The 15,389-nt window shown below is 41.9% G+C and overlaps 3 protein-coding genes across 15 annotated transcripts in view; 2 read left to right on the top strand and 1 right to left on the bottom strand.

The window, feature by feature from the left end:
- LOC110534616 (oocyte zinc finger protein XlCOF7.1-like) overlaps positions 1-15,389 on the bottom strand; it is a 1,104,347-nt gene that overhangs the window by 105,366 nt on the left and 983,592 nt on the right. For 2 of the 5 annotated variants that reach the window (XM_036934452.1, XM_021619606.2), the window contains exons 1-2: positions 2,374-3,126; positions 200-330 (exon numbers count right to left, since the gene is read on the bottom strand). The exons of the other annotated variants lie outside the window; for them this stretch is intronic. In XM_036934452.1, the coding sequence (XP_036790347.1) occupies positions 200-330; positions 2,374-2,620 (378 nt within the window). In that variant the 5' untranslated portion in view covers positions 2,621-3,126. Of the gene's footprint in view, positions 1-199; positions 331-2,373; positions 3,127-15,389 lie in introns of those variants that run through there. 5 annotated transcript variants of the gene reach the window in all.
- LOC110534627 (zinc finger and SCAN domain-containing protein 22-like) overlaps positions 1-15,389 on the top strand; it is a 231,841-nt gene that overhangs the window by 167,249 nt on the left and 49,203 nt on the right. The gene's annotated exons all lie outside the window — the stretch shown is intronic.
- LOC118936888 (zinc finger protein 449-like) lies at positions 6,620-12,376 on the top strand. 6 transcript variants are annotated; one of them, XM_036934526.1, is made up of 7 exons: positions 6,622-7,410; positions 7,864-7,994; positions 8,197-8,346; positions 10,767-10,842; positions 11,344-11,439; positions 11,733-11,825; positions 12,012-12,374. In XM_036934526.1, exons 1-5 carry the CDS (start codon positions 7,128-7,130, stop codon positions 11,346-11,348), a joined length of 645 nt encoding a protein of 214 aa, XP_036790421.1. In that variant the 5' UTR covers positions 6,622-7,127; the 3' UTR covers positions 11,349-11,439; positions 11,733-11,825; positions 12,012-12,374. The 6 variants fall into 6 exon arrangements, with proteins under 6 accessions (XP_036790418.1, XP_036790421.1, XP_036790420.1 ...); XM_036934525.1 differs by having other exon boundaries at positions 11,972-12,374; XM_036934524.1 differs by having other exon boundaries at positions 11,733-12,376.

The following is a 15,389-nucleotide window of genomic DNA, read 5'->3' as shown; positions in this document are numbered from 1 at the left end:
CTGACACAAGAAGAAAGGAGGTTATTACCGGTACATGAGTTTAATTGGATAACAATGTAGTAAGGAAATCTCACAAGCTCCTCTGACAGATAAATGAGGATGTTACATGTACGGAAGTGAATAGCTGAGTGGAGCCTTTCTGAAATAAACTGGCCACATTTGATGTACTGTAATTTTGATGTAATACTGTTACACTAACCTCTATCATGATAACGTGCTGGATTGAGGTTCTACTCCCCTCATCAACAGTGATTGGTTGGTCATGGCTCCATGTATTGTGTCCCGCTGGCTTCACAAAGCTCCTGTGGCCTCCAGTGAGATTTCCTTCACCTGAGAGTGATTGGGGGAAAAGAGGTGGTAAGGTTAGCTACTATCAATGCTATATTGTACACTATTGATACTGCCTAGAATTGGCAAGGATGTAAGGTAACACAATATTCAATAATAAAAAATGTATTGTAAAATTAATGCATTCTTTATAAGTTAAGTTAATTTTTTTTAATCATATTACTCCAGTGCTAGCCTCCCTACACTGGCTTCCTGTTAAGGCAAGGGCTGATTTCAAGGTTTTACTGCTAACCTACAAAGCCTTACATGGGCTTGCTCCTACCCATCTTTCCGATTTGGTCCTGCCGTACATACCTACATGTACGCTACGGTCACAAGACGCAGGCCTCCTTACTGTCCCTAGAATTTCTAAGCTAACAGCTGGAAGCAGGGCTTTCTCCTATAGAGCTCAATTTTTATGGAATGGTCTGCCTACCCATGTGAGAGACGCAGACTCTGTCTCAACCTTAAAGTCTTTATTGAAGACTTGTCTCTTCAGTAGGTCCCATGATTGAGTGTAGTCTGTCCCAGGAGTGTGAAGGTGAACGGAAAGGAACTGGAGGAACGAACCGCCCTTGATGTCTCTGCCTGCCCGGTTCCCCTCTCTCCACTGGGATTCTCTGCCTCTAACCATATTACAGGGGCTGAGTCACTGGCTTACTGGTGCCTAGGAGGGGTGCGTCACTTGAGTGGGTTGAGTCACTGATGTTGTCTTCCTGTACGGGTTGGCACCCCCCCTTGGCGGAGATCTTTGTGGGCTATACTCGGCCTTGTCTCAGGATGGTAAGTTGGTGGTTGAAGATATCCCTGTAGTGGTGTGGGGGCTGTGCTTTGGCAAAGTGGGTGGGGTTATATCCTCCCTGTTTGGCCCTGTCCGGGGGTATCATCGGATGGGGCCACAGTGTCTCCTGACCCCTCCTGTCTCAACCTCCAGTATTTATGCTACAGTAGTTTGTGTCTGGGGCTAGGGTGTCTGTTATATCTGGAGTATTTCTCCTGCCTTATCCGGTGTCCTGTGTAAATTTAAGTATGCTCTCTCTAAATCTCTCCCTCTTACTTTCTTTCTCAGAGGACATGAGCCCTAGGACCATGTCTCAGGACTACCCGGCCTGATGACTCCTTGCTGTCCCCTGTCCACCTGGCCGTGCTGCTGCTCCAGTTTCAACTGTTCTGCCTGCGGCTATGGAACCCTGACCTGTTCACCGCATGTGCTTACCTGTCCCAGACCTGCTGTTTTCAACTCTCTAGGGACAGCAGGAGCTTTAGAGATACTCTGGATGATCGGCTATGAAAAGCCAACTGATATTTAATCCTGAGGTGCTGACCTGTTCCACCCTCGACAAACACTGTGATTATTATTATTTGACCCTGCTGGTCATCTATGAACATTGTGGCCATGTTCTGTTATAATCGCTACCCGGCACAGCCAGAAGAGGCCACCCTTCATAGCCTGGTTCCTCTAGGTTTCTTCATAGGTTCTGGCCTTTCTAGGGAATTTTTCCTAGCCACTGTACTTCTACACCTGCATTGCTTGCCATTTGGGGTTTTAGGCTGAGTTTCTGTACAGCACTTCGAGACAGCTGATGTAAGAAGGGCTTTATAAATACATTTGATTGATAGCGTTAGATACTATCTACATTTACGAAAAACTTAGCCTAACTTAACATGGCTACCGGTAGGTAACGTTCAAAGACACAGCTCACAATATATATCTTTTTTTTATTAACTCCAAATCCTTGCTGTCATCTCTGCAGACCATGACTAACGTCCGATAACCCAAATGACGTATTGAGTGGCACCTTTCGAAAACCCCACATCTCCTACGGTTCCTTTCTGAATGTCCACTCCTTTCGAAACCACCACCTTTCCTGAGAGATGCACTGCACTGAGATATTGATTTACATATAGGTAGGTGGCAGCATGGAGACTCAAAGGGATGACCTCTCTGAGCGATGATGTCGCAGCTGGACCGCTCACACACAACTGAAAACATGTGCAGGAGGCGACAAGCATATATTTACAGCCTTGGCCTTCTGCTAAATGTACCTCTTGCCATTCCTCTGTATCGGTCGAGGATCTTGACACTACTGGGACGACTGGCGAGGACGCGCTCCCGTGCCATCTTCAGTTCCAGTAGCTGTAGTTTCCTCCGCAATGTCCTGTTTTCTTTCTGACTTTGAGTTATTTCCAAACGAAACACTGCATAGTCGTCGTCTACGAGTTTACAGACCTCTGCCACGGCTGCATTCGCTAGCACCTCCATGATGGAGGCTATTTGAGTGTGAAAAACCATACAGTTATCTAACGTTAGTATCTAGCTAGCGTTACCTAAATAACATCTATTGAAAACGTATTGTCTCCAATGCGAATTAAATACTACATGTGGTAAGTGTGTGATATTGTGCAGTTAAATGAGTCATATTGAGTTCCAGGGTGTTAATAAATCCCCAAACAACAACGCTAACCTGGAAACTGTTCTTGATCACTGTTTACTTTTTATGTGTGTTGTTTTCCGGCCGACTAGACGCTGTGTTACTGCCTTTCACAGGTCGGAGTGTGAATCGCACATTTTGTTCACAAAAAAATAAGCTATTGGCTGACTCATTTATTTTTTATGCCGGTTTGATCGCGGCAGTAATAGTAGTAATGTCTGCAGTTTTCGGTTTGGCTATTTGTTTCAAGTGTATTAGTCTATAAATAAATCTGTTTGCAAAAATTCGTCATACATACAATAATTATTGATTTCGGTTGCCTATCCCGACGAAGTTTGTCCTATAAAGTATTTGACTGACAAAATTAAGGAAATTAAGGGGGGGGGGGGGGGGGGGGCTTCTGATAAATTATGTCAATTAGCCTATCAGAAGCTTCTAAAGCCATGACATAATTTTATTGAATTTTCCAAGCTGTTTAAAGGCACAGTCAACTTAGTGTATGTAAACTTCTGAACCACTGGAATTGTGATAGATTATTTCACTTATAATTCACTCTGTCTGTAAACAATTGTTGGGAAAATGACTTGTCATGCACAAAGTAGATGTCCTAACCGACATGCCAAAATAATAGTTTGTTAACAAGAAATTTGTGGAGTGGTTGAAAAACAAGTTTTAATGACTCCAACCTAAGTGTGTAAACTTCCAACTTCAACTGTATATACACACACACGGACATGTACATGATGAACTCGTACACCTTGTAAATATGAAAATAGATACAGTATTTCAGAAAGTGACCTACCGCTTGCATGTCAATCGACTGGGAAGCATTAACGTTTGCCATCTCCACCTATCTGTAAGCATGACCAATGGCATAGCACCTTATTGATTTGTGAATTCAACCAACCAATAGGAATACCTAAACATCAAATACATATTTCTGCCATGTCATGTGGAAACATAACTAACCCTGTTACACAGGCCACTCGGTAACATTCAATGTCTTCTTAGTAAGCAACTCCAGTGTTTTAGGTTATTATCCTGCTGAAAGGTATATTCATCTCCCAGTGTCTGGTGGAAAGCAGACAACCAGGTTTTCCACTCAGATTTTACCTGTGCTTAACTCCCCAGTCCTTACAATTATAAGCATACCTATAACATGATGCAGCCACCACTTGAAAATATTGAGTGGTACTCAGTAATGTCTTCTATTGGATTTGCCCCAAACATAACACTTTGTATTCAGGACAAAAAGTTAATTGATTTGTCACTTTTTTTTCAGTATTACTTTATTGCTTGTTGCAAACAGGATGCATGTTTTGGAATATTTTTATTCTGTACATGCTTCTTTCTTTTCACACTGTCAATTAGGTTAGTATTGTGGAGTAACTACAATGTTGTTTTCTCCCATCACAGCCATTAAACTCTAACTGTTTTAAAGTCACAATTAGCCTCATGGGGAAATCCGTGAGCGGTTTCCTTCCACTCCGGCAACTGAGTTAGAAAGGATGCGGGGCCTCCCGGGTGGCGCAGTGGTTAAGGGCTGTGCCATCAGAGTCCCTGGGTTTGCGCCCAGGCTCTGTCGTAACCGGCCGCGACCGGGAGGTCCGTGGGGCGACGCACAATTGGCCTAGCGTCGCCCGGGTTAGGGAGGGCTTGGTCGGTAGGGGTGTCCTTGTCTCATCGCGCACCAGCGACTCCTGTGGCGGGCTGGGCGCAGTGTACGCTAACCAAGGTGGCCAGGTGCACGGTGTTTCCTCTGGCGCATTGGTGCGGCTGGCTTCCGGGTTGGATGTGCGCTGTGTTAAGAAGCAGTGCGGCTTGGGTTGTGTATCGGAGGACGCATGACTTTCAACCTTCGTCTCTCCCGAGCCCGTACGGGAGTTGTAGCGATGAGACAAGATAGTAGCTAGAACAACAATTGGATACCACGAAATTGGGGAGAAAAAGGGGTAATTTTTTTTTTTTTTTTAAAAGGATGCCTGTATCTTTGTAGTGACTGGGTGTATTGATACACCATCCAAAGTGTAATTAATAACTTGACCATGCACAAAAAGATATTCAATGTCTGCTTTTCTTTCCCATCTACCAATAGGTGCCCTTCTTTGCAAGACATTTGAAAACCTCACTAGTCTTTGTGGTTGAATCTGTGTTTGAAATTCACTGCTCGACTGAGGGACCTTACAGATAATTGTAGGTGTGGGATACAGAGGTAAGGTAGTCATTCACACTACATACGCATACCGACCACACACACACACATCACATGTGGCTGCCACTCTGTTCTTTATTCTTAATCTTATCTAGTCTGATGCCTAGTCACTTTACCCTGCCTTTATGTACATATCTCAAATAAAATAAAATTGTATTGGTTACATGTGCTGAATACAACAGGTGTAGACTTCACAGTGAAATGTTTACGTATGAGCCCTTTTCCCAGCAATGTTAAAAATACATATACAGTAGGGCAAAAAAGTATTTAGTCAGCCACCAATTGTGCAAGTTCTCCCACTTAAAAAGATGAGGCCTGTAATTTTCATCATAGGTACACTTCAACTATGACAGACAAAATGAGAAGAAAAAAAATCCAGAAAATCACATTGTAGGATTTTTTAAATGAATTTATTTGCAAATGATGGTGGAAAATAAGTATTTGGTCACCTACAAACAAGCAAGATTTCTGGCTCTCACAGACCTGTAACTTCTTTAAGAGGCTCCTCTGTCCTCCACTCGTTACCTGTATTAATGGCACCTGTTTGAACTTGTTATCAGTATAAAAGACAACTGTCCACAACCTCAAACAGTCCCACTCCAAACTCCACTATGGCCAAGACCAAAGAGCTGTCAAAGGACACCAGAAACAAAATTGTAGACCTGCACCAGGCTGGGAAGACTGAATATGCAGTAGGTAAGCAGCTTGGTTTGAAGAAATCAACTGTGGGAGCAATTATTAGGAAATGGAAGACATACAAGACCACTGATAATCTCCCTCGATCTGGGGCTCCACGCAAGCTCTCACCCTGTGGGGTCAAAATGACAATGATCCCAAACAAACCGCACGGGCAACAAAGGAGTGGCTTCGTAAGAAGCCTTTCAAGGTCCTGGAGTGGCCTAGCTAGTCTCCAGATCTCAAACCCATAGAAAATCTTTGGAGGGAGTTGAAAGTCCGTGTTGCCCAGCAACAGCCCCAAAACATCACTGCTCTAGAGGAGATCTGCATGGAGGAATGGGCCAAAATACCAGCAACAGTGTGTGAAAACCTTGTGAAGACTTACAGAAAACGTTTGACCTCTGTTATATACCCTTTGTTGGCAATGATAAAGTATTGAGATAAACTTTTATTGACCAAATAGTTATTTTCCACCATAATTTGCAAATAAATTCATTAAAAATCCTACAATGTAGGGGAGGGTTTGGCCATCATTGTAAAGAAGAATTTGTTCTTTAACTGACTTGCCTAGTTAAATAAAGGTTAAATAAATAAAACAAGACATTGTACCCCTGCACATTGATCTGGTTCCCTCTGTTATAGCTTCACTCTTGTGTATTTTATTCCTCGTTACTATTTTTATAAAAAATTATGTAACTGCATCGTTGGGAAGGGCTCATAAGCAAGCATTTCACGGTCAAGTCTACACCTGTTATATTCGGGGCGCATGTGACAAAGAACATTTTATTTGATTTAGAAGGACAACGGTGTTGCAATTGTGGTGGGGATCATGATACCGAGTTCCTGGAGTGCCCTGTAAGGGTGAAGGAGATTGACTGCTAACTTTTGACACCTCAATCAAATTTCCTATGCAATTTAAAGAGGTGAGAAAACAAGCGACGCTTACGAAGATATTGTAGTGGATGCACCACAGCCTGTAGTACAATTTTGCTGCCAGGTGGCGTTCATTAGCAGTTCAAAACTGTACGGCTCAAGTGTCAAAGAAACTGGACATTATTGTGGCTGCAGCAGAAAAGTAGTTTGGACTTCTGATCATTTTGAGCCTGTGTAGGGGTCAGATCTGTTTTACTTTTAACAGAAAAGTAGTTTGATTTAGTTTATTTATTTTGGTCGTCTGTATGAATATATCCTGTTTCCATCCCACACAGTAGGTGGCGACATGCACACTAAATTGTGTTAAAGCCAATATACCATTGAAGAAGAAGAAGTAGTAGTAAACGGAAGTAAACGTTGACCAAGAACACTTTTCACGTTAGCGTTTTTAGTGTTGTTATTTAGACATTTATTAACACCATGGAACTTAAAATATGACCAATTGAACTGCACAGCATCACATACTTACCACAGGTAGTCGTTAATTCGCGTTGGAGACAGGGCTTGATTGATGATATCTAGCTAGGTGGTAACATTAACTAACAATGGCCAATTGTGTGGGTTTTCACACTCAGATAGCCTCCATAATGGAGGTTCTAGCGAATGCAGCCGTGGCAGAGATCTGTAAACTCGTAGACGACGACTATGCAGTGTTTCGTCTGGAAGTAACTCAAAGCCAGAAAGAAAACAGGGGATTGCGGAGGAAACTACAGTTACTGGAACTGAAGGTGGCACGGGAGCGCGCAGAGAGGACAACGCGAGAGCGCGTCCTCGCCAGTCGTCCCAGTAGTGTCAAGATCCTCGACCGATACAGAGGAATGGCAAGAGGTACATTTTGTAACCAATTGGGTTAACACTTCGTTCGTTTTTGGATAGTATGAAATAGCTAAATAATCAGGGGAACTATCTTGCTCAAAGACACAATATCATATTCTAACCAGTTCCAGTATGTCCTATGATTTACTCATTGAAAACAATATGACGCAAATCAACTTATTTGTCACATGCACCGAATACAACAGGCTTAGTTAGACTTTACCGTGAAATGCTTACTTATGAGCCCTTTTCCAAAAAGGCAGTTAAAAAGTAAATGGTAAGAATATAACAATAACGAGGCTATATATGCATGGAACATATCAATTGATCTATAAATAGAATATCAAAAAGTTATTTCAAGTGTCACCTTACATCCTTGACAATTCTAGACATTGTCACTGGTGTACAATATACCATTGAGCATTGACAGAAGCTAACCTCTTTTCCCCCAAATAACTCTCTCAGGTGAAGGACATCTCACTGGAGGCCACAGGAGCTTTGGGAAGCCAGCGGGACACAATACATTGAGAGATGACCAACCAATTACTGTTGATGAGGGGAGTGGAACCTCAACCCAGCACGTTATTGTGATAGAGGTTAGTGTAACAGCTTTGCATAAAATATTACCGTTACTTTGTAAATCAAATATGTCTGGTTTATTTCATAAAGGCTCCCACTCAGCTATTCACTTGATTACATTGTAATTGATCTGCCATAGGGAAGCTTGTGACACTTCCTTACGACATTGTTATCCAATTCAACTCATGAACCGGTAATAACCTCCTCTCTTCTTATCAGGCTGCAGGTCCTGGGGTCAAGCAGGAGAGGACTAAAGGAGAGAAGGAGCCACGGCACAGCAGAGACATCCAGACTAGAGAGCCCCCTGTAGCAGCGGAGGACCCCACCTCCGCCCCAGCGCCATGTAGGACCCGACCCAGCATCACCGAGGTCAGTGGAACGCCGAACACCGTCCTCAAGTCAGACACAGACACGGAGACTTTAACTGCAACACACAGGCTCTTACACACAGGATCTGACCACAGATCAGACCCAGAGAGACTGGGGCTCGGGCCACTGGGCTGTCTTCCTGCTCCTGGTTCAGAGTACTTACCCGTATTTCACCAGAGCCAAAGAACGGTTCATTCCCGTGGAGATTGTGATGGTGACACGTTAGACACTGGTGGGGATGTTCCGTCTTGTTCTTACGCAACAGAGATGGACCCTGACAACATGCCCTTGGGTTTAGACACACAGGCTGATCTGTCCAGAGGGGACTGGAACCATTACAGTAGTAGTGGATTCTCTGAAGGGTGCCTAAATAAGAAAGGGGGGGTTATAGTCATAGATGAAGTGACTGTGAAAGTGGAGGGCGACTCTCCTCTGACCTTGAATGCAGACGAGACTCACTTAGGGGAAGGACACTCACAAGGCAGAGATTTCTTAGATTACAGGGAAAGCTTAGAGACAAATCCAAACGTCGCAACCCACTCCCCTTTACACACGCTCAGGGATCGGGACCCAGTGTCTACGTTGATGGGGCCTTCTGATTCACAGGGCTGCATCCTTTTTGATCAGGTATTGAACTCAAAGGACCAAAGGGCCAATGGGAGGGGAGGGGGAGCAACATCAGGCAGTAGTAAAGAGAAACGGTTCCTCTGCATGTTCTGTAACAAAGGCTTCAGCTGCCTCCAGAAGGTGGAGATCCACCAGAGGGTCCACACAGGGGTGAAACCCTTCAGCTGTACCCAGTGTCACATGCGTTTTGCTGAGGCTGGCAATCTGAAGAGGCACCAGAGGGTCCACACAGGGGAGAAACCCTTCAGCTGTACCCAGTGTCATATGCGCTTCTCCCACTCGTCCAGCATGAAGAGGCACCGGAGGGTCCACACAGGGGAGAAATATTAAAGCTGCCCCGAGTGTGAGAAGAGGTTTTTCCCATCAGAACTAGCTGAAGATGCACATTTAGGTCCACACGGGAGAAAGGCTGATCACCTCTACTCAATGTGGGAAGAGGTTCTCAGAGAGGAGCAGAAAAACCATTCCACTAAATAGCTTATGATGTTTAGATCAAACCCTGCATTAAAGACAGGTTGATTTTCAGTATTGTCAGTTGAAAAGATCCACAGATGCATTTGGAATGACGAGAGTAACAGATTTCAGTGTTGAATATTCCTGGGTAGAATATTGCATCCAGACATTGTATTTAAGCCTAAAAAGTCTGTTACATATTGTGTTTGTACTGTGTAGGCTATTTGATGTATATTCAACTACTTTATTTTTTCCCCCCGAGACAATTTTTATGAGAAAATTATTGCAGTTTAAATTTTGGCCTGTCCAGACTAAAATAAATGTTGGTCGCCCGAGTGTCGTCTGTTCTTTCAACAATCGATTGGTAGAAATGTTAAACATATTTTTCAATATATATGTAGTGTTTTAATAAAATCAACTGTATGTACTAGATTGTGTGATGCTTTAAAGGGGAATTACACCTGCTGATTTGGCCTTGTTTTTTGGCTTGCTCCTCAAGAAAGGCTGGTGGCCATGACAGAAGCCAAATGTGAGTTGGCTTGGGTGTGTGGATTGATGTGGGTGTCAGAAACTTGCCCACAGCTTTCCCCTCACTCAGTCACAACAAACAAACCTCCTGCAAGTTGAGCTCAATAACTACAGGCAGATATAGAGAAGCTTTGAATAGATCATTAGCCTAAAGAGTAATATGAGAAGAATGTAATTGATAAATGTATGTAGATATTCTAAAACAAATTGTTTTGAAAACTTTCAAACATAGTCACAGGTCCATGTAGAATAAACACTTTACATAATACAATAGAAGCACTGTTCTGCTGATATAACAATGTGAACCTTTCATCTTTTATTGTCGTTCCCAGCCGATACAAATATTGTGCCGATCTGCATTTTGTCTGGAGGTTTTGGAGCTACCTTAGCAAACATGTCTGAGTAGCCATACCTTCCTGTGTGGTGTCCCGCTCACAACAGGAGATCCCTGATCCTGGTTCAGAATACACAGGGTTCCTCCCTCCACATATTGTCTGATACCATTTAATAAAAGAAATACAAGTAAAATTGTGTCTAGTAAAATGTTAATGCCAAGTGCCAGGTCTTTCTCCCTTCAGAGACATCAGTATCAAGCCCGTCTGCCAGTCTGGACTTCCATCACATCATCTTGCAAGTCTCCATATGCTGGCTCCATACATGTTTCTGTGAACACATACATAGTCACTGTTCTATCACCAATGGCAGTTAGGATAGGTAATATCTGACACAAACGGGTACTATGTTGAAGTTTGAACAGGTCAGACTAAACCTACCTATTTCTGTTCTCCCTATTGATGACCGTTGGTGAGCAGGCAAGAGTTGAGGTCTTTTCCAGAGCCCCATTGATGGGCATAGCAGCATACATCAGCTCCTGGCCACTCATCAAAGGTACAAGTGGGTCACACACACACACACACACTATCAATGGTGGTTATAAATAGCCTGGTCCTGGTGGAACCAACCGGATCGCTGTGTTCACGTTTCTACTTCACTTCAGATATCAAATGTGAAGTGCAATAGAACGGTAAAAAGGGATCAGGCTGGATCCGCCAGGCTAGGTTTTGCTCTGGACATTATATGCATCTAATAAGTAAAGAAACTAAGCAACAAATAATGTCAGTTTAAATAGGTTTCACTTTGGGGTTATTTGTGCAGATGAGGAGCCTGTGAACGCTGTTGCCGTCGACAGATGAAGGTTGCTGGCCGGATACTTGCCAACATGCTAGCTATATTTTAATGACTTGTTACTGAGTTTTGAACACTTGTCAAACTACTTCACTGCCTGTTCATTGATAAATTGGTGACTGAAAAAGTTGGTGACAACTTGAACCAGCACTGAAATGTAAGCAGTGGGGTTCATGTCTTCCCCCTCTCTGCTCTTTTCCTCAGGTTGAAGCATTTCCCTAACATCCAGACAGATGTCAAGAACTTGGGAACCTCCCAGCCACCAGGATAATCATCTTGTTCTTGGAGTTTATTCACAAGGTTAGATAGAGAATAGTATGGGTGGATCTATTTCCTTCATGCAGAATTGTAGCTAAACTTGTAACTTGGGAAGCTCATTCAATATTAGACGTGGGCTATTTTATGTCGGACAGCACAACACAAGCCTAGCACCCCCCCAACACAATCTTCCCATTGAAAACCATTGAGTTGGAGTGCCTTTTACGCATCCATTTTTCTGATTGGAAGGCACCCTTATAGTCTTCAATCAACAATGTCAATGTTAACTCTTGCTCTCTCAAGAGCATTCAGTACCTCTATCCATCTCTCTACAGATGCTACAGAGAGAATATTCCAAGGACCTCCAGTGGCTTCTGACCAATTATCTGCGATCTCGCCAGAGCACAGAGAAGCAAGGTCCGCTGGTGGTAATATATTTTATGCTCTATGTAAACCCCCTTCACTATGGCTGTCTGTGTGATGACATACTGTAGCATATAATCCAGGGCCACTGGTTGGATTGGATTTACTGTACTCCAACTCATGCCCTCTCCTCCCTCTATAATCTTCCCAGACTTTTATAAAAACGAACGTGTCCATCCCCCTGTCCCCAGGGGATTCTGCTGGGCCATGGAACGCTAGAGCAGCACATCAAAACACCTGCCACCATGTTGTCATTTATCAGCAGACAGTTCCCTGAGGAAGGATGCAACCAATGTTTTAAGAGGGCCAAATTAAAGGGGATGACCACCAAACGCAATAAAGTTTTGTATAAATTACTCATGTTCATTTTTTAATACGTTACAAAACCATAACTGTTTTAGCCTGTTCTCATTTTTACTAACTACTATGGTAGCTTAAACATCTGACAACATGCAGACTTTCTCCATCAAGATAGCACTTGGCACTTCTGATTCAAAGAGGTCTAAAAATCAATGCAAGTCTCATATCCAGGGTGAATAAATTATTCTATTTATCTATATCTATATTTATCTATATTCTATTTATTCTATTTATTCTATTATTATGTATAAAAAAAATCACACAGGTGTGCCAGCTAAAATATATATCCCAGACAAGCCTGAAGTATAGGACAAATAGGCTGTGTTTAGACAGGGAGCCTAAGTCTGATTTTTTTTCACCAAATGGTCTTTTGACCAATCAGATCAGCACTGAAAAAGATCTGATGTGAAAAGATCTGGGATTGTTCAAAAGACCAATTAGTGGAAAAAATATCAGGATTGGGCTGCCTGTAAACGCAGCCAGAGGCAAGTGAATATAAGTCTGTTCTTGTGTTTGTAGAAATTTGTAAGAATTTGAGTGGTTACATACAGTACATGTTAAATGGCTCCAAGACATAAGGAGACTCTTGCTGTAATCAAAGGGAAGGTACTGCTGAAGGTCCCAGTATTCAGTCAGACAATATGCCTAGTCAGTCAGTAAGTTGGCTAATTAAACACTCATGTAATGTACACACCAGCCAAACGATACCCAACCATTACAGCCTAGTAGTCTATTTGCAGTGAAATTGGGAGGGGCATTTTCTTTCCAACTTTCCAGTCACTAATTTGTCAATAAAACAGGCAGTGGAATGAAGTAGTTTGACAAGTGTTCAAAAGTGACAAGTCTTTAAAATATAGCTAACAAATAAATAGTTGTTTATTTTCAATAAACCTAGCTAACATTAGCTACACTTCAGTGATGGTGGGAGTTAGTTAGCTAGCTTTCCCCCAGTACTTTCAATTTAGCTAGATCGCTAGCTAAGTAATGGCATTTATATCAACTTCACCAATCAGATGGTTCACTAGCAAATATATTCGGTTTCCCCTCGCATCTAAAGCTGCCTGATAAAGCTTGCCAGTTGATAGTAAAGCTAGGATGAATGTCAGAGACCAGCTAGCAAACCCAATAGCGGCTGTCAATGCAATGGCTGGTCTGGAGTTCCTCTCAAATGTACCATTATATTTCACATGATAAGCAAACTACTGTCATGCCTTTTCACAACAACAACAAAAAATCGATGTACACATAACAGAGACGATTATAATCAAGTATATCGTTGTGGTTTTATTTACTTGATCCTCTCTTATTCATTACGTCCTGGTGTTTGATTGAAGGAACAGTTCAGCCAATGGTTAGGCGGCATGTGGTTTTGGAAAAGGGAACTGATTGGTCAGGAGTAAAAGATCCTGTCCCCAGAGCTGCGCAAATCGAATTTTACTAATTTTTTGTTGTTGTAACTAACAATTAACCTCTCAGTCTATGTCGTTATTTTTGTTTGAGTTGTTTACATGTTCGCTATGTGGGGGAAATGGTAAAACAAGCGGAACTACGTGGCTAAGAACTGTTGTTAACGGGGATTATTATCGGAGCAACACATTTTTTGGAGTGAAGTCAATCCAACACTGTTAGCTATGTTTTTCGTGTCTTCGGGTGCACTTCGTAAAGGTTGAGCGTGTATGTTAGGGTGGTAACGTTATAATAATCAAGGATGAAGCGTGAATTCATGCCAAGAATAATAAGTGTGAAGTTTGATTTCCTCCCCACTGTAATAAACAGCCAATGAGGTATTTTAATCTAAGTAATGTGTTTAATCTGATACTGGTATCTCCGGTTTAACTGATTTTATATATGTAAGCACTTCAGAGTTATATCAAGCTAATAAGTCACTCATAAAACAAAATTATAAGAGTGTGCTTAACTGTATTTTTTATTTACTTTATAGTTTTCACGGAAGGTGATAATTCTGACTAAAAATACAGAATAAAGCCGCCAGTTAAAATCAAGGAGCAGTTGTGCTCGTGGTTAATGGAGGGAGCTACGCAGAACGTTCTACAAGTTTACAAATCTCTTTAAAAAATGTTTTTTAGTTTACGAATATCTTGGTAACGTGACAACAGTGACTCAGAACGCGCAGATTCCAAATCTGCAAGTGTATTTTTGATTCACAGCAGAATATTAATACTCGTAAAACAATTTGTAATCATTCTGAAAATAAATTATGCTTGCAAAACTTATTGAACGTTTTAAAAAGTTAAGAGACATGATACAAGCTTGCACATTTGCAAATCGTACTTGCAACCACGAAATTCAAAATGCAAACTCACGTAGTTGTGTCATTATAAACCCATACACATTAACTGTAGCAAACATTGCCACTCAATAATTTACTTACTCAGTCAAACACTTAAATGTGGCTTTATTTATACTGATGTACGTCACTGTGTCCATCAATGCACCAACTGACCAAAACATACTCAAGTTAAGTCCCTCTTCAAGTCCTCCTCCAGTCTCCCTTTTACCTCATTTAACAGACGATTTACTTAACAAAAGGTACATCTCAATAAGTGGCCTTTCCTCTTTTGTTCCTCTAGCAAGGGGGAGGCTAATGACGTCAAATTTGACCATCGTGCCAACTATTGAGCAGTTGTGTCTAGAAAACACTATTTTGCTCAAAACATATGTTTTACACTTTGGTGTGTGTACACTTTACTGTATTTATACTTGGGACATTGTTTTTCAACAGGAAACGTTTTTAAAAATCGCTGGTTGACATCGTAACTGTTTCTGTTATGAAAAACCCCAGAGCTCAAACGCTTATCTATCATCTCTGGTATGGGATCTTTACAAACAGCCCTTGACCTCAATCTGTTTACAGTAAATGCCTGGAAGGCTTCGGGTCTTGTGATGACTGAGGTGAAATATTAAACATGAACTAAAGTGAACCTGTACTTAATATTCCAGAATAACTGGTCTCTACAAACTGGGTAAGAGTGTTCAACGTTGTCTTTTTAACCATATACCCCTCCTTAACCCATTGTTAACTTGTCATTTAAAACAGGATTGTAAATACCTGTTTTTACGGAGACAGTAAACCTAGGCAGTTGAATATTTACATGACTGGTGATGTAAGCCTAGATGGAATAAAGTCATTATATATTTTTATATTCTAGCTAACACACAGTCTTCTCTGAGTATCAATGATACTGCCC

Source organism: Oncorhynchus mykiss, chromosome 10, assembly GCF_013265735.2.
Source record: "Oncorhynchus mykiss isolate Arlee chromosome 10, USDA_OmykA_1.1, whole genome shotgun sequence".
In the NCBI taxonomy this organism is placed as follows: Eukaryota; Metazoa; Chordata; class Actinopteri; order Salmoniformes; family Salmonidae; genus Oncorhynchus; species Oncorhynchus mykiss.
This window is presented reverse-complemented; position numbering and strand designations above follow the sequence as displayed.

Bases quoted from the DNA above. Each gene is read 5' to 3' on its own strand.
- LOC118936888 (XM_036934522.1), top strand. From the start codon at position 7,128: ATGGCCAATTGTGTGGGTTTTCACACTCAGATAGCCTCCATAATGGAG. The intron at 7,411-7,863 runs GTACATTTTGTA...TAACTCTCTCAG, and splicing joins ATACAGAGGAATGGCAAGAG to GTGAAGGACATCTCACTGGA. The intron at 7,995-8,196 runs GTTAGTGTAACA...TCTTCTTATCAG, and splicing joins AGCACGTTATTGTGATAGAG to GCTGCAGGTCCTGGGGTCAA.